The sequence below is a fragment of the Corvus kubaryi genome, unplaced genomic scaffold, assembly GCF_017639235.1.
Source record: "Corvus kubaryi isolate FWS band 111438036 unplaced genomic scaffold, C.kubaryi_AGA036_p1.0 68, whole genome shotgun sequence".
In the NCBI taxonomy this organism is placed as follows: Eukaryota; Metazoa; Chordata; class Aves; order Passeriformes; family Corvidae; genus Corvus; species Corvus kubaryi.
In genome coordinates, this window is record NW_024582056.1 from 11,303,240 (window position 1) to 11,327,105 (window position 23,866).

Sequence of the window (23,866 nt, forward strand, 5' to 3'; positions counted from 1 at the left end):
GCACTGGGATGGAGTTACAGGGAAAGTCCAATGCAACACCAGCATTGACATCTCTTGTAAACAGGAATAGATCACAACTGAGCTCTTTCTATGATGCACTCTCTGGGTCCCATCCCTCCATTCAATTTGCAGTCTCTTCCTTCCACATCTCAAGTCCAGGATTTAAGAAGTCTTTTGAAGTTTTGCCTATGAACAGTGTACAAAATAGTCACTAGGGCTGGGATCAAGGGGATAGCTCAGATTTTTATCAGAGAACAAGGGTTCAAGGGAGAATCCTAATGCATTAAATGCAGACCACTAACAAGGATAGATAGTTGAGCAGAACCTGTGGGAAGAATAAAGCAAAATCATCACCTGGACAGAAAGAGGGAAAAGGTGGAGTCTGGGAAAACAGAAGTTTCAAAACCAATGCTGCTGCACTTAATCTTTGTGTCTGCAGAGATTATATATCCCTCTGTCAGCCATGTCTCACTGGCTAACTGACTTGACAGAAAAAATGATTGTTATTATCACAGCTACTACTGAGTGGTTATTATTTTCCCTTCCCACCACTTCTCTGCTTTTCTCCAGCACAGATTCATTAAGATTGAGCAAGTACCACAGACCTCTCTGATTGTCACTCCCTAGCCTTGTGTTGCTATTAAAAACACTTCAGTTCCCTTTCTCAGCATTTACAGATTTATACTAGTTCCTTCCAAAGACCCATTTTTTTAAATTTTGAACTAGTCAGTTGCTGACACTTCAGAGTCCTCTCAGAGGGTTAACAGAACTCCACAAAAAAAGACAAGATACATCCAATCTTTGAGGACGCTGAAACCTAGATGAAGATTTTGAAAGGAATTTAGAAACGACAGGAAGCAACTAGAAAAAGAAGAGTTAATGAAAAGTTAAGATATCCCAAGGAATTAGTCAGTCAATCTCCTCTTGAGAATACTACGGGAACCACCTCCAGCTCCTCTGCTTTCTCATTATCGAGAGATCAAATCCACAACTACAAAATCCATGCTCACTACTCCCTTTAGAAACACATCACCATCATTTGAGGGCACCCATCCATCTTCCAAACACATTTTGAAGGTGCTCAGCATGAACAATTTAAAGCAGATGTTCAAAGAATACATCAAAGAATGGGACAATGTCAACTGTCACTTCATCCCTTAAATTTCCTATTAAAAAAAGGTACAGAAGAGTGACTGGTCTCCAAAGTTTATTAAAAATCAAAGAATAGAAAACTTTACATAAAAATATGTCAATTTTAGCTTCCACATAGTTGTCCACACAAAAAATTTAAACATTTTTTTAAACCTGTAGCACATAACCACAGTGATAGCCAGGCCAATTCATTTGGTTCACCATGACTGAAGTGTTACATGATACCACTTTTCAAATGAGTTTTGCTTTAAAATGGATGCTAGTATAAGACACCAATTAAAGCCTCTGAAGGCTCTTTAATGTAGTTATGCTCAATATTGCTAGTGTGTGAAGACTAAGCAGTACAGGCTCATGTAACAGCCCTTAGATATTATTTATGAATCAGCTCACAATTTTTAGAACTTTTTTTATTGTGATGAGTCTGGAGCATTAAGACAAACTTTCTGCAAACAGATATGCACTACTCTACTTTGGAATGTTGCCCTCTCTCCCCTCAAGGACCTGTTTGTGTTTGACAGATTCAGTAATAACATGAACTACTTCTGCTTCAAAGGCATACAGCATATTAAAAAGCTTCATGCTTGACACCTCATTTCAATATTCAGATACCAGTTTTAAAACCTTCTCTATCTGTACACAGTATAGATGTCCTGTTAACAGGATTCTTCAGCTTTCTTTGCTAGTGGACTTACATAACTTACCTGTAGTTTTCTGTATAGCTTAAGAACTCTCACTTAAAAAAAAGGGAAGTCAGAGGGCATGAGATGTGACCTACTCCCAGGACAACTGTGGTGCTTTAAAAACTCAGGGTTAGGCAGGATGTACATTTTTCAAAAAGTTAAAGACAGTGTTTGTCATGGCAATACACACTTGCATAGTATACCTGTATGCATCTGTAAATTAAGTGCCAGCCACTCATACTGTGTACAACACTGGGCTGTGCTCTCCTGCAACACATTAAAAGATACTTCTTGTAATGCTTAGAGCAGCTGAAGTACTTTTTATATATTTGCTCTTAACAGAACTAATGCATACTACTATACAGATTCCTTAATGGAATCAACATATTTCCTTTCTCCACATTCCTTAAGCCGGGTACCTCTGTTTAATAGCGTTGTTTCAACCCCAACATTAACAGGTTACATTACTAAAATGCATCAAAGCATGTAGTTCACAGCTTTTTAATTTCCTATCAGGACTTGAACCAACCTTTTTCCCATTCCTCTCAAAAGGTTTGCTTCTGGTACTATAAATGTTGGATTTGTTGTCTAGTTAAAGAAAATTAAAACTCATTGGTCAGAGCAAGACAACTGATAGAGGCCAGACAATGAGCTAAAAAACACCGGGTCAAAATGCTTTGGAGCTTCATAAATTCTTAAAACTGTAAGCCAAATCGCACTTTCATTGTGAATCAAGAAGCCTCAAATGTTACCAAATGTCATGTTTATAACACTGCTCAGACAACCTGCCAAAACTATGACCCCAACTTAGATAATGCAACCTGGGAAAGGATCTGTAAATTAAAAAACCTCTTCCCCTTAAATATAACTTATGTGATAATATGAAATTAAATTAAAAATTCCAAGTTATTGCACAAATCATACTGCCAATATTTACAGAGAAAAAAAATTGAGCTTTGGAAAAAAAAAAAAAAAAAAACCAACAGGAGAGCAGCAAATTTACTTTTATGAATTCCCAACTTGATCTGCTGCAAAGAAGAAGAAAAAAATAATAATTCCAAGGGGCTGAAGTTTCCTTCACTTCTAAAATAAAAGAAAAGGAACAGATACAGCCACAGCAAAAAAGCTACAGCATTTGTAAATGTCCTTGCAGTTCTATTGTCAGAGCTGCTTCGGCACTGAATGAACCATTGTGGGAAGGCAGAAAACAAACTTCCACATTTAATAAGGCTTCACAGATAAGCACAACTACTTCTTGAAGATGGATTGAACCACCACACAAAGAAACATGCAAAGAAGTCAGCTGCAGATATTTGGCAACACCAATAAAACGATGTGCTGGACGCTGGTCTCCATCCCTCAAGTCGAGTGGCACACACTCAGTTTGTCTGAGCAGGGAAGGTCATTTTGGCATCTGCCATTATCTGCTCAGACTGATAGGCAAACTGTCTCTGTGTTTTTTCCTTCTCCATATATTACGATTGTACTGGTGGTGTCCTCGGTTACCAACTGGTTGCCTCATACCTCCACTGCTGACAGGGCTGTAGCTGTTGCCTTGGTTATGAGTTCCTTTCATGGAAAACTTCATTCCACTGTGCTGCTAAAAAAAATAAAATAAGGTAAGCATTCATTTAAGCATAAAAACAACAGACAAAACATATATTACCAGTTGTATTTCCTCAACATATAAGTCACTTCCACAAAGCACTGCTTGAAGCAACTGGTCTTTTCATGTTTGTTTAATTGTAGCTGTGCAAGTCGCAAGGCACTAACAACTTACTAAGTGTTTTCTGAAGAAAATGTCCTGCAAATGAAATGGTGTAGATTTCAAAGTATCTTTAAAACCCTCGGATCTCAGTATGAAATATACTCACTGTACAACTTCTTTATAAAACCAGAGAACTTCCACATTAAATACTAATTGTGAGAGATGTGTCTATTTTGGAGTATCTTAGCAAAAGCATGACCAAGTGAGATACTTAAGTCTTTCAGAAACATCATGGACAAATATAAGGGCATGATCACATGAGCTGATGCATGGGGGGTACAAGTCTGCTTTTCCCATAATCTCAAGTCAGTGACAGGCAAACTAAGTATGTCTTGTGAGGAGCTTGTAAATCCTACTGGTGTGATCATCAGATTACACAGCTCCTAGACTGTACCTCATATGCAGACCAAGGCAAAACAATTAAGCGATCAGAAATACAGCATGACACTTTCTTCAAGGGATCTCCAATAACTTGGAACAAAAACTGCCCAGAAGGTTTAGCAGCAGCCTGAATAAACCTACCACACCATAAGGCACTACAGGCATCACTATCACTATAGATGTATACACTAAGTTGGCATACAGTAAGTTGGTATGTACTTAAAATAGGTACAAGAGTTTCAGAAGATGAAACTGAAAGACTTCCTAAATACTGAGAACATCAATGCAAGCAACATTTCCTGATGTCTGACAGCAATAACTCAACAGATAACTGATTGCCTGTAGCAAAAGCTAATTCTAACCTTAAGTGATTAAACAGGAACACAGAGCTAACATTTGAGACAACTGCTTAGAACACTAAAGTAGCTGCAGGTATTTCATGTTCTGTATTTCCAAACAAGTGTGAAGTAGAAAGAAAGCAGAACACCAAGCCACCCTTAAAATTGTATGCACAAAAAACCCAGTTATTGAACGCATAATGCCATAAGCAACATTTTACTGTCAAACTGTAATTGAAGAGACACTGAGCATCCAGAAAGACAAAGTGGTGAAGACTGGTGTTGAGGAACAACCACAGTTAACTGCAGGGTGGCAAAAAACCTTTAAAACTATTTTGGATTTGTACAGTTTCCTACAGCAACCTAATTAACCATCATGGAACTTCTAAACTCTCAAGATAGATGCACTAAGTATTATCCTAAGAGTACCAGTGGCAAAATACTTCAAGGACAAACAAGAAGAGGAAATGCAGGTTGAGACTTTTTCATTAAGAGAGACAACTTCCCAAACATAATTTACTGATGTACATTTCATAAATAGCTTCTAGTAGATGTTTTAGGAAGTCAACATGAAACAAAAACAAAAAACCAAAAAAACAAACAAAAAAAAATTAGAATGTTTTAAATTTTTGGCAAATAGTCCTTCAAGCAAACACACCATCTTGTCACATTTTCCTGCGAAGTTTTCTAGTTCAGTAAGTATATCTCTGACTCAATTATATATAAACATTTACTTGAAATGACATCAAAACACTAAAAATGACCCTATAATAGTCAAAACACTAAAAGTAGCCAGTCATCACAGTTACCGTCAACTATATACTGAAGAAAGACAGAGGAAAACTTCAGTATTGCTACTGAACAACTAGAACAAAAGTCTGATCAAGCAGCATACAAACTTCCAGGAACCTTATCCATCCACTTCAGCTGAAAATTTGAAAAATCTGGCAATTTCTTCCTCAATATGAGTGAGGATTCACAAAAAAAAAACCACTGGGGACAGGATGACAACACAAGGAGCACAGCAAGTATGACAATTAAGTGCATCTACCTGTATCCTAAAAGATGTCATACCCCTTGTTTGCTCAAAAGGTAAACAAACTTTCAAAGAATGATAAATAACTGAGACAGAACATGAACTCTAGCTTGTGATGAAGCATTTTGCATTGTTCTTAGGCCATCAAGATAAAGACTGTTGATCTATTGGACCAGGATCTGAATCCATCAGTCTTATGATTCATCAGCTGAGAGAGGTGCTTAAGGAAGTTGACTCAGGGACCACTTCAGTCACAGATGATACCTTTATACTTACTAGTTCTCAACTACATTTTGTTCACTAGTTTGCTTGGTTTTTTGAAACTGTCAGCTTTTAGCATCTTGCATCCTGTGCTATGGCATTTCACAGCTTAAATGAGCATCACATTTAATTTGAGCCTACTACAGGATGATCTATCAGTTCTTGGGAGTATTGTCATTCTGCTCTCTAACTTTTGCATACACTGCTGACAATTACACAGATCTAGATCATATACCTCATCTTGTCAAAGTTAAACAATCATTCTTTCTTCACACAGAAGCAATTCCATGTGTTTGATTACTATTACATCTTTCCCTATTCTGCTTCCATTTGTGTTTTGACTTTCCCCAATGAGGAAAGAAGCAGCAAAATTATACCCACTGTTGGTGTTCTGCAAAAACATCACGATGTCATCTTTACAAGAAACTGTTGGCTCAGGGCCTACCACTCTCTGCAAAGTTTAAATTATTTCTCACCCTCCTGACACATCACCTTGAAGGGTCCTTCTGCAGCTCTTCTCAGGCAGACCTTACAGTGCTTCACACCGCCAGCAAACTCCATCAGGCTTCATCCACTGCCTTTTAGACATGAGGCAGCACAAACTCCACCAGGCTTCATCCACTGCCTTTTAGACATTAGGCAGCACAAACTCCTGCAGGGCTATCCTGGTGACCTCCATTTCTTATAAAAACCGAATTTTAGTTCCTCATCTTCCCATTAGTTAACTGTTTAAAAGGGGACACACATGATTCATTTAGCTTCTTTCAGGATCTTCGATAAAAGGAATTTGCTTCATGTTTTTGTAAATCTCAAGAGGCTGTATCAAACAGCTTTCTCTTGTGCACTAACTTCTGGACACTCAGATGCTCAGGAGTCACACAATCACTGAGAGGTGGCATGTCTGTAAGCAGATGATGGCTAGAGAGAGATCAGGTAATCCAAGAAGAAAGCCCTTCGTCTGTGATACGGCAGATAAATCTTCGATTTAGAAGTTTCAATTTCTTTGGATCTATTTCTCTAGATAGAACAATCTCTCCCATCTTACGACTACTTATTCAACAACTGAATGATAGAATTGGTTTGGTTTTTAGCTGTGTTGAAAAATCTGCTAGATGTGGAGGGAAAACTAAAGAATTCACATTTAAGACAAGCCTGGGGGTGGGGGTAAGGTGCAATCCTGCATCACATACCAGGTTAAATAAGTTTCCAGGAAAAAAACAACAACAGAACATGGAAAAAAATATAAACAAATAAACAGAAAACCCCAGAACTTAACAGGAAATAAAAAAACAGGAGGGAAAAAAAAAAAAAGAAAGAAAAAGCCCCAGAAAAATCTCAAGAAAAGAAATTTGGTTGCAATAGACATACCAAGTAATTATTTGCTAAGGAAACCAAACTTCTATTCTTAAATACTGGCAAATTTACTATACAAAACTGCTGACATTTAAAGACTGCCATTATTCAAAAAGAAAATTTATAGCCAGAAATCAATCCCCTACAATTTGAAATAACACAAGTAACACAACAGAGCTAAACTCTAAACATAAACAGGCTTCTAAATCATTTTGGTCTTTTGTTGGGTTTTTTTTTTGCCTGATAGCATTTCTGAAGTAAGACGACAAAAAAAAAAAAAAAAAAAAAGATAGGGAAATGTTGATTATAAAGTATCTGTACTAAGATTCAAAAGAGATTATACATACAGTGCTCCAAAACAATTGGTAAGTACTTACAGAGGTAAACAAAAAGCTTAGAAAAGGCGTAAGACAGTTTTGAAAAATTACATGTTTACTATTTTGTTGTTAAGAGTACAAGATTAAAGGCCATGACTGAATCTAGTCTGCAGTTGATCAGACTTGTAATCAAATTCATATACCTCAAAATCATTTCATGTGAAATATCAGAGTAGTATTCAGAGTTACCTTAATGTACCATTAATATTTTTAGTATCCCTTAAATAACCTAACATGTAGTCTCAAAATATTTCACAAAGTTTGCAGTATTTCCAAATTCTCTATTATAGGCTTGTAGCACTCACTTGCTCACTTTCTGAGCATAATGTCTGTAAATACACTAAAAAAATTTTATCTTCTTGTTCTTTATGAAATAAATTCATTGTTTTGCAGAGAAATAATGGACAATGACCTAACCAACATTTTAGTCACAACTGCATAAGCAATAAGCCAAGCATTAGGCAACCTAGCCTCATTAAATTAATTAACAGGATTCTAAAAGATAACTGCACATGCTACCTGGGTGTACTCTTAACCTGGTAAGATTTCTGTGTGGTTTAGATATCTAAGCTGAAGTAGAGAAAAACCAAAACAAGTTCTTCCAAAAGTTGTTTAGTACTGACAATCTAGGGAAATAAGGCCCAAAGCACTACAAAGACACTTCTCTTTCTGGGACCTACAGGCTACTTTCAGCTACAACTGATTAGATCTTGAGTTCTGAACAGATTTTATAAAATGAGCCCGAACTCTTTACTGCTGTTATTAAAAGGGGAAAACACCATTTATGGAGATAACTATGTGAACAGCAAAGAAAAGAAAAACCAATATGGAGACTAGAAAGAGCTCAAAAGCAAGAAAAATTGTACACAATTCCAACACAAGAGAACTGGAAAAACAAAAGCTGCAAGGGAGCAGATTATATCAATCCTTCATATCTTATTTCACTTCATTACAGGCTACTGGCAGAGCTACCACACAAATGTCAAGGTTCTCTTCACCTTTCACAACAGGCTAGGCAAGACTAGTATGAGCAGCTCCAAGACAAACTAGTATTTGAGAGAGCAGAGGGCCTAGTCCCCAAAATGAGTGACTGACAGTAGAGACTACTGTCAGCATCACAGTAAATACTGAATTATGTTATGGCAAAGAAAGCAGAATGACACATGAAATAAATACCCTTTTTGATCTTGTCACTACCCAGGTTTCAAAACTGAGGGGCAGGAGTCAAAACAATGCTACCAGAAGACAGAACTCATACTTCAACTTTGCTGCTGTTGTGACACAGGCCATGAAATGTATCTGCATACTTGTCACTACAAGGAACAAGAACTTTTTTAGCACAAAGCTGACAATTTCAGACCTTAAAGAGAAATCTTACCTCACTGAGAATTCCCACTTTTTATTTGGAACAGAAAAACTACTACTACAGTAAGAAAACCTCCTTCCAAATGATGAGGAGATACCAATACAGTACATGTGAAAAAGTCTGCGGAGGAAATGAATGTGTGATCATTCAAATCCATCTCAGTTTGTGAATAAAAATCTGATTACAATGACACTGGAAGATAAAGGAGTACTATGCAAACAAAAGGAAGATATGACTCCTACATTTCCGTAAGTCTTTTATTTATGGTGAGTTTGTTTATGTTTCTAAGAAACTACTATTTAGACTTTACTTTGTCTTTCCTGCAACTCAAAAAAGTGCTCAGGAAGCAACTGCCAATGTGGCCAATGAGGCTCTCATACAGTCCTATAGACATCTAGACTGTATGTTTATATGGAGACCTCTGGAGACCACTTAAGCCACCATTCTGTTGTAAGCAGAGTCAGATCAGGTTATCCAGAGCCTGGTCAGGCTAAGTCAGTTTCTATAGTTGGAAGGATAACACCACATAAAGACTGCCTGTATAAATACAGGACAACCTAAATGAAAAATCTCTAGTACTGCTTTCAGCTGAACAACCTCTGAAACTCAGATGCAGTTTTTCCTTCTCTTCTTTTCTTAGGAAAGGAAATAGGACAACACGATGTTTTAAGTTCTGCATGTGTTAAAAACCAAACAATGTTCTGTCATACATGGAAGTTGGGAGTCTGACACTGAGAATCAAAACTCTTTCCGAAATATACAACTGTAGCCTCCTTCCTATGACAACACACTGGCTCTGAAAAATTAATCCACCCTAAATGAGAGCATTCTCAATAAAACAAAATAACAAAAATGTCATTTGGTTGAGTGAAGAAACCTTCAGTACCTAAACAGCTTATAAATGCCATTGAACAAATCAGGTCATTTCTAAATTGAAGCTGACATACCGAAAACCATGGAGAATCGCAATATATGAAGGGAGTTCAGCATATTTGTACACTGGCTAGTTGATGACACCTGCCTTCTCAGAAATATTTGGTAAAGTTCTGCACTGACATGAATTAAAATATGTCTTTACAAACTTATCTTTCATCCAAGTGAACTACACTTAACTGTTTACACTCAGAAATATATTTCTGACTCAAGGCCTGACCAATTTTGTTTGCAATGCTGCTAACCTTTCAGCAATCATTTCAGAGATACTAGCAGTATCAGCACTACTAGTGAGACAAGGCAACACCATTAACAGTTGTTCTGAATAAAAGCCAACTCTGAAGCAAAGTATGTTGACCACATAAGTGCCTGTAACCCCGTAAAAAACTGTTTAAAAAAGCAGTATAAAACTGTAAAAAAGCAGTTTGTAAGTTTAAATGTTCCACCTTATTTGGCCAAACTCGAAAGAATCTGAAAAAAAAAGAACTTACTCCCACAAGTCCTTTTACAAGTTTTGACTGTAGTATTTCAGCACTGACATTAAGGTTTCATTTCCTGGTTGTCTCCATAGCAACAAGCATATTCCCAATCAGACAGCACTAATCTTTAGTGGAAGTTTTCTCAGACACACTAGAAGCCAGCCAGTGCAGCAGAGGGACTGGCTTTAGATACTTTGGAATCAAGACACAACCCCTTGGGGAAAAAAGAAAGCACCTTAAATGAAAGAGTTCTTCTGACCTAAGAAAAGGAAGTTTCTTCTGTCTTCATTTTGGTAACCTAGAGAACAGCAATCCAGCATGAATTAAACTTGTCTCAAAGGAATGGGGAATGTAGTCCCCTCCTCTCCTTGGGAAGTTACCAAGCAAGCAATTTCTGCCCCCTCTACTCATCTGGACATACATGTCAACATCTGTTTTTCTGCTTATTTTTAGTGGGCAGCTTCATAAACCGTTCTGCTCCTCCAAGTGAAATTTCAAACTGCTGTCAGCAGAGTAGAAGAATTATTACCTTGGAAAAATGATGGATGATGATGATCCTGAAAAGCACACAGACCTGTGCCAGGAGCTTCATCAGTCCCTGAACTATCTGGAAATTCTTCAATGCAGTACATAAATAGAATTGGTAATCACACCAAACATGTTTCAAAAATGAAAATACCAGGAAGATTTAGCAGCAGCAGCAAACTTGCCTAGAAGGCTATAATTTGTTCAAAATACAGTTAGTGCTCTTGGCGCCTCCTGCTTTTTAGAGTTGTACTCAACACCTAGGTACAGCTTTCCAAGCTGAACTGAGGTGGAAAACGTTGCCAGGGAGAAAGCTGAAGACACCATGCAGACAAATGAATCCCTTTCAAAACTTCCTTCTGAATACGAAAGAAGACTTGCTTTTAAGAAAGTCTAGCACAAGTTCAGATTTATCAGGGCAGGCAGGAGTCCTCTAAGATGGCAGAATGTGCCTATTAAGAGTTATAAGCTAGCTGGGTCTCAAGTTACATCAACTCAAAAGAAAAGCCTAATCTAGCAAAGTCATGCTCCAGCAAGTTGGAAGTGGAAAGAAGGTATTTACAGTATTTTGGGTAAAATTATTTCATTTCCTACCTCTGACTCAATCATAAACTTTATCAAAAAAGAACACTCCTACTTCACAAAATATAAGCTTTTGGTGAATTCAATGCAAAAAATCCCATTATCCCACTTCTAAACTATAAGTAGCAAGAAGTTATTCTGATTTAATGTGATTCTCAAAGGCACATCTTTGTTAAGCAAAGCCACAGAAAAATTCCCACTTTTAAACATGTAAGTACTATAAAACTACTAACAGAACAGTTAACAATCACTTAAAAGGACAGCCAAGGAACAGAAAGCCAGAAAAAGTGCTACAAAGCAGATGTCTTCCAAGATCCAAAATTCCAACAGAGATCCAAAATTCACACAACACACTGCCTCTTCACAATGGTGGCAAACACTCTGAATGCCAACTTGTTTGGTACTAACAACTGCATGCCTCCTAACTAGCTCCAGGGTACTTCTTTAGAAAAGCAGAGCTGTTAGGGAAAGAATCATCTACACTAGGTTTGTATTTTAGATGAACTTTTAACTTAAAATAACTCTCCAGTTTTATTCTAAAAAAACTTTTAAAGTTTCAGACTGTACTGTATTCACTAGGCAGTGAATATTCACTAGCAGACACTAAAATAGAAATACATTATTCTATTAGCTTCTCACTAATACAACATTTCCTGTACAGGTAAGTGGGTATTGCCTAGGTGGGACTGAGCAGTAGGGAAAGTAAGGAGGGGAAGAATCTGTGTAATCAGTTAGAACATTAAAACCAAAGGCAAGTCAAGGGAAGTGATCATTTCCCCTCTACTCAGCACAGGTGAGGTCACACATGGAGTGCTGGGCCCCATCTGGGCTCCCCAGGAATCGAGATGTGGACAAATGGGACAAAGTCCAGTGAAGGTCCATGAAGATAAGTAAGTGTTGAATCAAATAAAAAAAGGCAAAGTCATTAAGTTGAAAATGTCTTGGCCTAGATTCCCATGAACTCTGATACAAGGACTTGGAGAAGAAGGAAAACCTTACAAGAACTTGACCAAAACTAAGTTTCAAATGAACCAGCTCACAGTTTTGTTATCATGTGCAACCTACAATCCACAATTTGCATTAAGCCTCATGTGAGGCATGTTTTACTGCTGTAATTATCAAGACTGAGGGAATGTTTTCCTGCAGAAAGATGCACTAAGGTTGTACCAGAATAGATACATTAGCCAAAAAAATTCAGGTCCCAGCACATTTATGCAAACATTTAATTTTTTGGTAAAAATTCTTGTACACTTGTCCATAATTAATTTTCTGTTCTCTACCTTTAAAATGTATTACAGAAAATTACAAGTATAAGAAAATCTGTTCTAATAATTCAAAATCAAGACAACTAAGTAAGCCTAGAAAGGTTAATACTATTCCTTAAAATTCAAAAACTATCTTACACCTCCACCACATATAAGGTGGTGGGAATTAAACAGCCTAAACAAATACCCCACTAGTTGGGCACCAGGATTCTCAAACACAAAGAGTCAGACACCTGACACTCGTTCTTTAACTTACTCCTAGGTGTCGATGTTGTGGAGGGGCTCTTCTACTCTAAACCCTTTCCCACCCTTTGCTCTCCCCGCACCTCCGACACAGCAGGTGAGTACTTTTATGACCACATGAAGCTTAGCACATGCTACATGAAGGTTATCCTCAGAGGCTTTTAGACTGACAGCACAGTGCACATGACCTACACTTGCGATGTGATCGCTTGCTCGTGACAGAGTTGCTGGCTCATACCTGATTACTGGCGGCCATTATCAAGGTTCTCGGAGGCGCAGATTGGGGTTTACCACTTGGCAGGGGCAATGCGGGTGCTAAACTGGCCATAAGCTGAGTCGGTGCTTGAAGACTGAACTGGTAAACATTAGGAGCTGTGCAAGGTGCTGTATCTGATTCCTTTTGGCAGAGAAAAAGGGGAAAAGAAAAGCAACTTTACAGAAAGTACAGTATATTCAGACTATGCACGTGAAAATGCACCCAAATATCAACTCAAGTGAATACTACAAAACATAATGATTTTTTTCAATAGTAAAAAATAAAATAAAATAAAAGCCAGCACTATGTTTATTTTATACATCCAGCAAAAGTTTAACTGAACCTCTATTAAGAAGAAAATGTCAACAGGTCTATGGCAATCACAGGTCAGTTCCAGTCAGGACAAATCTAAAGCCAAAGTTATGTCTCTACCAAATTCAAATTAAAAGATGAGAACTAAGGCTGGGAAAAAACAGAACAAGAACAGCAACACTGTAGGTGATAGAAGGGCAAGAATTTTAGGTGTCAAGACAGATTCGGTCCCCTGAACAGTGTTCTGGATTGTACTTATTTATATGGCAAAGTTGCTCACTGTAATTGCTACATTCTTCTCCCACCCTACCCAGCAACAGCAAAGTTAGGGCTCCACCTGCCAAGAAACAAGTTGATGCTCTGCCAGCCAAGACCAGTATACACACACCAGTCGCACACACCACTGCTCACCGGGAGTTCTGCTCCCCTCGCTTTCCATCTGAAATCCAAGGGAAATTCTCCAGCGAAAGCAAGATGGATACAGGATAACAGAAAAGATACTGCAAATGAAACTGGTATCACTGATTACTACTCTTCCTCCTTCCAGCCCAATCACCAGCAATTTCAGATGCATCCTAAGCAGACATACTGGTGATGCTAAAGTACTGTGTGTCTGGAGCACTTAACAAGGAGGCAAGCACGGATTCAGGGGTTTACAGGAATTACTTAAGTCTGAAAATACCTGACTACATCAGTTCTTAAATGACCAATTATTTTCTAAGTTGAGAAAGGTGGAAAGCAAGCTACAGCCTTTTAGAACAACTTTGAACACAAAAAAATCTTGTAAAACTTATTTTTCAGCCATAACACAATGGCAGAAGTAGCTTTCCCTACATTTTACTGCTGCTTTTTACCACGTTCTTAACTCCAAAGAATTCTGAACTTAAAGACAATGGAAAAACCTATTCTTTATCCCAAACCACTAGTGTTTTTCCCACTCCCAGCTGTCTGGTTCAAAATATAGCAAGAGATGGGGCTTGGCCAATCAGCAGTTTAGAAGTTACCACATTAAAAGGCATTATTGGCTCAGGTCATCACAGATCTTTACTGTTGAAGTAATTACTGAAGTATTCTATTGCTCTGTCTCTAAAGATTAATTGCCTGGAAGCAAAGAATCTTCACTTAAATCACACAAACTTTAAACAGATCTCCAGCACTACTACTTGCCCTCACGTGGCCTTGTTTTCTAAATTAGATTCTTCGGTTAGAGAATCAGCTGCTCAAGAACAGAAACAAGAAAATATTTCAAAGCTTTTCCTGGGGAAAAAGACTATATAGGTGAGATGGACAACTGTGAATACTGAGCAGACTAACCAATGAGCTACTACAAAGCAAAACTTGCATCCCAGCTGAATTGAATACTCATAGTAGAAAGAGCCCTCAATAAAACCAGTCTGTTAGAACAACCAGTCTTTTACTGGTCTCTATAAAGTTGTGCTTACTAAAAAATAAGTTCTAGAAAGAAAGGAGCTGTTCTCCTATTAGTTCAACTAGCGATAAAAGTTAGAGTATGCCTTTGTGAAGCAGATAACAGCATCATGAATTCATCAGAGACACATCATACTCGTAAAACAATCTGTGCAGAAAGTTCTTATTTATGGGATCAGATAATTATTCTTTAATAAATACGTTCATCATAGTGGGAAACTACATGTTGTAGCACTGACCAAAAATTACGCTTAGTTGATGCCTGGATTAGATGGCATTTTTCTCTTTTACCCAAGCCTACAGTATCAACACTGTGGGAACAGGCTAAGGTCTCCACAAAGACTGGACACTTTGGGTTATGAAATTATTAAAAAGCTTATGAGAAGAGGGGGAAATGAACAGACAAGTTCTAAGCATGCTCACCATGTACCCATGTGCTCAACAGGTACCCATGAGCTAGCAGATGGGATGGAAAAAGGGATCTTATTGTCTAGCCAAACCAATGTGCAAATCCACTGCAATGCAGCCTTCGCAAACCTGACCAAAGAACAATTTTAGTGTCTCCATTCAAAGGATCTCCCCTTTCCCTTCTACTTAGATACAATTAGATCCCTGACGGTGAACATATCTAACCCAGATGGGACACTTCTCATTAGTGAGACTTCTAAGGGGCTTTTGAGCAACAAAGAGTTGCTCAAAAGAGGAAGAGTAGTAGATGGAAGAGAAAAGTGTGTCATATAATTTAACTGAGATTAGATTTCACCACCAATGAAGCTTGTGTTGCTTTATTTTAATTTTGTAATAGGTATGTTCTTCTGCCTCAAGGGTTATTCACTGAAACATCTCATACAAGCAGGTTATTTCTTCCTGCTAAGGCATTCCTGGTTTGCTAATAGGATTACTGCATGGAGTTGATATCATGACTCCTCAAGAGCAACAAAATCTTTCTGTGAAGAGCAGCATTACCCTTCTTAAACTGAAAGATTAACATCTGATCAGAAAATTGAGCCCAATGTTAACAAATCTGATTTTCCATACGCACTGCCTACACTGAAGGATTAAATCTTTCTTGGTCTTCTGGACCAGATTCTTAAGTGTAACATGCAAACTTGAAGCACTAAAGAAGTTCAGATGACCTACAAGTAAACACATGGGAGGTAACACTCTCGACACATTAAATACGCATCTGGAAGACAAAAGCTCTGACCACTACTAGGGTGAGGGCTACAGAGGTCACATCAAAAAAGATAAATGTTCACTAAAGGGGTTAAGATCCCTCAACTGATTTTAGCAGATAATGTAGGCATAAAGCTACAAGACTGCACTAAGAGCCAAGATAAGTTCCTGATCTCTTGAATAGTACTACTTTGAATGCCTGTCAGAGTACCTCATCCTGCAAGGAAAGTATCTTCTAAAGATATGCTTCTGGAAACCAAGAAAGACTACCACATGCAGGTGTATCCTCCCGGGACATTTCCATTTTAAAACATGCTCTTTAATCAATTTCAACTTCCTGATTAAGAACTTTGTACCCAGAAGGAAGATTTCTACTTGTCATAGCCCTGATTACCGAGAACTCTAATTTACTTTAATGCTGGAAAAAAACAAAGTATGGAAGATACCTAGAAACTCAAGAGTTACTGATGAACTTCTGCCTAGACACAGTGAAACACTGCAGTCATATGACAGATGAAGAACTGAAGCAATCTTAAAATGCAGACTTCTCTTCCTGACACAGGAGGAGAACAAAATAAAATCCTTTATTCTTCTGCAGAATGCATTTCCCATCATAAAAAGACCCAGGACCTCATCACCAAGAGAGTATTTACTTGCCAAAAACTCATTACTAACTAGGTCTGGCCATAAGAGGTTATTTCAATTCCATTAGTAACTCAAGGCTTAAGATACCTGGTAAACTTTTTAGTTAACAATAGCTACCATTTCAGAGCTTTCCATTTCCAAGACAGTATGCTTTCTTAAAAGCTGAAGTCACCTAAGACTAATTCATGACCCCAGTTTGTTTAAGTCTGGCTCAATGCTAAAGGAGTCTAACTGTCCTAAAGTCAGTATTCAGAAATAAGAACTTAAACAATAGAATGCAAGTCGCCTGATAATGGGATGTATTTGGGTTTTCAGCCCTGTCTCCAAGAATGAACTACAGAAGTCTTGGCAAAAAATCCTTATTGTTCCCACTCTCAAAATCTCTTCCACTAATTAAACAATTTTTTTTTTCTCTTTCCCATAACATTCAGGAGCTGGAAGCTGTGAGAGAACAATGACCAGTACAGTAAAAATCATGTTCCATCTTTGAAAGCAAAGAACTGAAAACTGCTGTTTATAGTTAACACTTTACATTGTACATTTTCAAAGTGTTCCTCTCCTTTCTTATAATTACAGTGATTTAACAGATTACTGCTGCCAGTCTAACTCCTTCTGCCTCTTTTCCCATTCTGGCATTCTCCATTACACCTGCATTAGAATCTGACATTATTATGAGCTAATCCACAGAGGTGAACCACAGAAACAGTAATCCCCTTCTTACTAGTTTTACTTTCTGAATCAGTTCACCACAAGATTAGGCGAACACCAGTGCAGAAATGCTGGAGCAGCTAATGAAAGGAAATTTGGCTAGCAAATACATCCTGTTACTGAATTGGCTTAGTAAAGTGTAAAACCACACTCCTTTGAACGTAAAGCAACACCAGAGAACTTCAGACATGTCATAGTTTGAGGCCATGCGCATGAGAAGAACTTCAATGCACGCTCTCACTTGAATGGTTTTAGCCCCAGCGTACTTAACTCTGCTTGATAAAACACTGCGCTTCCAAGGTGACTTTATGATCAACCCCCGCCCTCAACCCACTTCTTCCACATTGTGTGCCATTTTCCTTCTTGGTAGGTGGAGCCATAACTTCAACTATGGTGTAAATAAAGTAGAATTGAGATGAACAAAATTTCTACTTCTATGGAAGATCACAAGATAATTTGCATCAATACAGTTGCTCCACTTCCACTGGCCAGCCTATAAACAATACAGGTCTTGAGTTGAGGTGCAATTGGTTGGTTTTTCTGCCTTTCATTGCAAAAAGAAATTGGTCATTGTGACTACAGAAGGGGAAAAGTGAAAGAATATAGGACACACAAGCAAACTGAAAAATATGCATCCTCTAAAAGCATTCATGTTTGTTTTACAGAAGGACAACTGAAAACATTATCTAATTAGTATCTACCAGATTAAATACAAGTACAGTACCCCTTCAGTCACAGCTCATTATATCCTGAGAGGTCTGACTGCAAGCTTTTTCCATGTTTTATCAATACTCACTGTATTTCAGATGAGCCATCTTAAATAAAAAAGGCCCCAAGAGTGTGTGATTTAAAACTTCCTTTGTTGCCCAATATTTTCATTTCACAGGCTTTCAACTGGTCTGTATTGTTAACAATATAAAAATATTTCCAGTTTAATTTTCAAGTTATGCATTAAATTATAGGACTCATTATGAAAGCTGAACATGCACCATACTAGACTACAAATACTGTATTTAGGTTTTCTTTCATCCTAAAATTACTTAGGTACCTCTCTGGGGTTTTTTTTTCATGGGAGGGAATGTTAAGATATGGCAAGATTACAACTTAAGACTTTGGCACCAGAAACTACTCTGAAGTCGACTCTTTCAAAATTATGTGCTTCTCTCCTTACTTCACTGACCTCACATCAGAAAAATCCCACTTTACTTGCTGAATTACAAATTCCCTCTGCATCCTCTACTGCTTAGAACAACTTATTGAATAAAATTACTTTAGAATTTTGTATTCAAAATTGTGCCTCCTGCAGCTTTGCAGAAATTTACTCTTACTTCAAGTGGATATGGAGAAGAGACTGCTCAAGGAACTGATACAGAAGAACCGAGGAAGAGCACGAGACAGTATAAAACACCACACTGTCAGAGATACAGGTTAAAAACCTCAAAAACAAACATGGGGCCATACAGTGAAAGGAAAATAGGCAAAAGCAGCACTAGAAAAATATGTTCCCTTCTGGTCCACAGGAAGTGTTAGTAATCTGCACAGCAAGAAAAAGAAAAAAGAATGCAGTTTTAAAGGATCTGGGGGCTTACACTCTTAAATGCCCCAAATCAAATGTCAATTAAATGCTTTTCCCCACTAACACCAGGCTGTCCTGCACTTAGGGTTGCCACTGCTTTATTTGCAAACAACCTATCTGCAAGCCAGCACTTACATCTCTCTGAAAACGAAACATTAAGAGGCTTTTTTAAGAGTTTGCCTCTATTTGTTCAGGAAGAGGAGAAGCTTAAGACAAAACTTGCATTATTCTACACAAAGATGATCAACTATTCATACATTTGAACAGTTACTCTGGTTAGGACACAAGAATATTCAGGCATATAGAAAGAAGAGAGAAACGTGTGTAGCTCCTGCTCTCAGGATGAGAATTTTATGTGGCAACCTCCTTTTGCCCCCACTCCTTACACATACAATTTCAACTACAACTCTACAAATTAATCATTCATTAAGATGGATTTAACAAGACTACAAGAGCAGCTGTTACATATTCTGAAGTGTCTGTCTCTCTACTGCAGATAAGCATGCCTTATGCCTGCAAATTTCATCACTTTAAAAAAGCACATTTATCCAGACAAGGTACGTCATATACTCTATTCCTCTCTGTGAATATGGAATCACAATAGTTCCTGCTAATAAACTGAAATTTAGTCTGGCTAATAGGAAGGAAGGTGAGATGGTTGATAAATTCATTAGGCATGTTGAGTTCAAGTACTAAGCCTCAATTACTGCAAAGCAAGTAACAGCTCCAAAAATAAGTGTGGATCTTGTATGCATTCAGCAGAACTGTAAGAATAATGAGTCTTATTCTTATCAGTCATATTTATATATTAGTCTCAGAATGTAAGCATTCAATCAAGATACTGAATACATAATACAATACAGTGACAGGACACATTCACAAAACACTGAAGCTAAGCATATTCTCCAGCTGATGGGGCTGAACCGTGGGGAGATTACGCACTGACATTCTGATGAAAGCGTTTTATAACCCTGCAAGGGTTACAGTTAAAATTTCAAAAAGAGTCTGAAAGAAGACACGGTAAATGTTAAGAAGTTAAAAAGAGGCAAGGACTGTGTCACCTCTGAAGCTAGACTACAGGGGTACCTTTTTCACTGAAACTTCAACTACCTTGGCATGACTGCATCGTTTTGAGAACTCGGAGGTCTTCACGAAATTATCTCATCTTAGAAGCCCACACAACATTATCACCAGAAACATGGAGAAGGTGTATGAAATTTGTTAGAACCAAACTTGTAGCAGACAACTCGGAGTTTCTGTGACGGATATGACATTATCTATCCATAAGGTAACAGGAGAATTTCCTATGAGCCATTTTATCTGCTACTGATATGCAGGCATCACTGTCACATAAAATATTAAGCTTTATTTGGCATCACATCATCAAAACTGCAAAGCAGTTAGCACCAGAAAGTAAACCAGACCAACATGAGACTGCAAAAACATACCTAGGATTATTTCTTACTTGGCAGAGACTGTTGATCAAGCAGTAGATATTCTCTAGCACTACTCTAGGATTTCCTGAGCTAATGAAAAGCATTTTTCCACAATGCTTAAGCAACAAGAAATCCTGATCACCAGTTATAGAGTGCAGGTCCAGAATGAAAAAAAAAAAAGCGCCCAGAAAAAAAAAAAAGCCAAGCAAGCAACCAACACAAAGAGCATTTTCAAGAGGAATTTGGTCACTGCTTGGATTTTGAGACTGACATCTCCAACTAGCCAAAACAAGTAGAGAGCTGGGGGTGAACATAGCTCATTCCCATCTGGTTTCAGATTCTCATAACAATCACTTAACTCAGTGTGAAGGTGAGATTTTTTAATGCCAGAGGCTTGTTTTCTGTTGTGGAACAGTTTGATTCTTGCTTCCATACAGTAAAAATTCACACACTTTTCACTGTCCTTGATGACAAAGACATTTATAAAGCATCTTCCTTTATTCACTTCAACATTTGTTGGATCATGTGGGAATGTATTGTACAACTTACCCGTTTGCAGGAGTGAGGAATATACACAGCATTTTTTCAGGCCAGCATAGGGTATTTGAAATCAGCAGAAAGCTTCATTGAGAGAAGACTTACTACACAGATCAGTTTGATAATTAACATAATTGAGAAAAATATGTGTACAGTCTAATACGATCTGATAACCAGATTCCTTGTATCCATAAGATTTTTTTAATATGAGTTCTTTAGTTTGCTCCTGATCACTAATATTTACATTCTTCACAGATCCAAGGTAACAAAGCAGGAATTTTAATACTCAGTATCTTGAGAAGAACTGTATTAGAAGTACTGGTGAGTGAGTCAGAGCTCGGTATTGACACGTGCAGTAAGGCAACCCCATAAACCGAACAGGTCTCCCACTAACAGTTACAGTGACACCCGAAGAACAGGCTTCTCTTGCACAAGGTCTTTGATCCAAAATTTACTGGCCCTTTGAAAAGATGCCCTTTGTGGTTAAGATTTTGCAGTTGGCTAAGACACCTACTAAAGACAGCATGGCTAGAATTTCATTGGCCAGAGAGTGCTAGATTAAGGCATTTTGTAAATAGCTTTGCTACTCCGGGAAATCCGTAAAAGGGTACCTTTTGTTCAAATTATGATTTGGTCTCGTTAGATCCAATTTTGGGCTGTGTAGACAGTAGCCCAGAAGTGTGTTCTCCTGCAAGCTAATCCTAGATGTGCAAACATGAAAGCCAACATCCTCCTGAGTTTCAGATGGTATGCTGAGAAAAAGCACATAAATCTAAATTATATGGGGAAAGAGAAGAAAGAGGCAGTTCTCTTGTTCCCCAGTGGTACCCAAGTTCTCATCTTCAAAAGGTTGCCACCAGTATGGAGAACTCAGGGTAGTAACTGTAGGCTCTTATATTCCTACACTTCCATTTTTCTGAGCATATACAGCCATTGAGAGGTTGGCTTCTGAATGTTAGCTCTGGTTAATGCCAATCCAGTCTCGAGAAAAACATGCTCCTTGTTTTTGTTCTGAAACCTGTTCTCCTGCTGCCAGAATTAATCTATACTCATTGCTTCAGCTGACAGACTCGCAAGTCCAAGACACCAGAACCCTTATCTATTCAGCTGCTGAGTCATATTTACAGATTATTAGTGCAAAATCTGTAATGCTGTCAGAACTCCAAGGAAGCAAATCTTTAAAAACCATAGAGCATGCTGTATTGCAACCAACTATCCAATTATAGGGTTTAATAAAAATTCTAGGATCCCTATGAGCAATACTGCACTGCTCTGATAACGCCTGCACACTCAATATATGCTGCCAATATTGTTTCCAGGACATGTTGACAAACACACGCCAAGACCTCCAGACTTATCACCAGTGAACAGTGATGTGATGATTTCAGAATACAACTACTACTGTGCTGGAGTGGATGGCTGGAAAGGGGCAGCGTGACAAAGTAATGTCACAAGTTTCCAAGTCTATTACCTCTTCCTCAACACAAGTAAGCTGACTTCTATTATATTAGTAGGAGAACTCAGAAAGGACCAGATGCAGCTGATCACTATTACCAGCGAAACTTTAGCAGTAAGTAGAAAAGCAAATACGCTATCTAGTCCCTCCAATTTAGCAGATACGATCTTGCACCTCATAAACAGCAAAAGATATTCTGCAGTCATGAAAAATGCACCTCCTGAAACAATGTCTTAATGTAGACTTTGTGTTTAAGGTTAATAGCAACATAGGGAATAACATCTTGCTATTAAAATAAAACTTTAATTATTGGGAAGAGGTCAGCAAGCTGTAACTCTATGGTCTCCTTGTCACCTGCATTTTCTTTATAATCTGTACCTTGCCTTCAGTCTTCCAGTATCGGAAAAGTTTAGAGGATTTAGCTTTAAATAAAGGCAGAATCCTTCCCAAAGAACAAGCCTCCCACAAGATCAGAGGTAACACTACATGTAACTCCAAAGTGATGAGATGCACCACATTCATAATTACCTTCTTCTGAAGCTGATAGCAAAGCTCACCACATCATGTGTACTAATACTGCACCAGAAGTTTTGGCACGAACACCAAGTTGGCACACATGCCAGATGTTCCTCTACTGCAACCTGGGCACAGCATTATGCCAGATCATGGCACAGATCACCTGACTATGGCGGAATAGGATTCTCTTCCTGAATCAGGTGCAGCTCAGGACTGCTCAGCCAGAACTTGCTCTTCCTCACACATCCAAGTAAGAGTAGGATGAACTCATCAGTCATTTGTCAGAAACCTACCATTCCATTCCAAATTAAGATAACATGCCACCACAGTCTGCTAAGGACATATGACCTGGCCTTTCTCACAAGGACATGGTTTTTTATTTTGTTAGAAAACGTAGCATTTCCTTTTACTTTGTGAATGCCGAAGTTGATTTCAGTTCTATTTTGTTGAGAGCTTTCTTTTCACTTTTCATTAATTTCTCTGGCATCAGGCAATGAAGTTTCACCTTCAACATCAGGTTAAACAGGACTAAGGGGAGTTCATAATGACTCACCACACAATACTGTGCACTCCCAATGTAATAAGGAAATACTTGCATTTTTTCATAAAATTTATTACAGCAAAATCTTTCCCACTGATATACTTAAACCAGGAGCATGGCTAATAGTGTCACTGGCAAGTATCATGCTGTTCTTTGTTCATTAGCCAGATGGTACAACTAAAACATTTGTCCTGTTTACTGAAGGTGGCATAAAAAGGCAATTCAACACCAAAAAAACAGTAGCGTAAAGTAATTACAGGAAGTAACCAGAACATATAATGGCAGTGCTTGTCCCTCAAAAGTTACTAAATTTTTGTTGAATACAATTCCCAATTTTTAATTCCATATTTGACTAGATTTTGAAAGCATCCAAGAAACAGGTATTTGGACCTCTCTTGGCATCATCCAGTTATTCACTATCATAGTTGACTGCATATTACATCTTGTTCCATCACTGCCTCTACCTACGACAAAATGCTTCAGAAGATGTACAGTGAGCCACTCATGCCTTGTAATGCTGTGCTTTATAATCTGCACTGC

At 38.0% G+C, this 23,866-nt stretch overlaps 1 protein-coding gene across 4 annotated transcripts in view; it reads right to left on the reverse strand.

The window, feature by feature from the left end:
• Positions 1 to 1,190: 1,190 nt before the first annotated feature.
• The window catches only part of TENT4A (terminal nucleotidyltransferase 4A), a 57,736-nt gene continuing 35,060 nt past the window's right edge, over positions 1,191 to 23,866 (reverse strand). Inside the window, exons 11-12 of one of the 4 annotated variants that reach the window (XM_042048739.1) lie at positions 12,978 to 13,136; positions 1,191 to 3,429 (exon numbers count right to left, since the gene is read on the reverse strand). In XM_042048739.1, coding sequence (XP_041904673.1) covers positions 3,253 to 3,429; positions 12,978 to 13,136 — 336 coding nt within the window. In that variant the 3' untranslated portion in view covers positions 1,191 to 3,252. Of the gene's footprint in view, positions 3,433 to 12,977; positions 13,137 to 23,866 lie in introns of all 4 variants that reach the window. The other 3 variants (XM_042048738.1, XM_042048741.1, XM_042048740.1) reach the window with 3 other exon arrangements.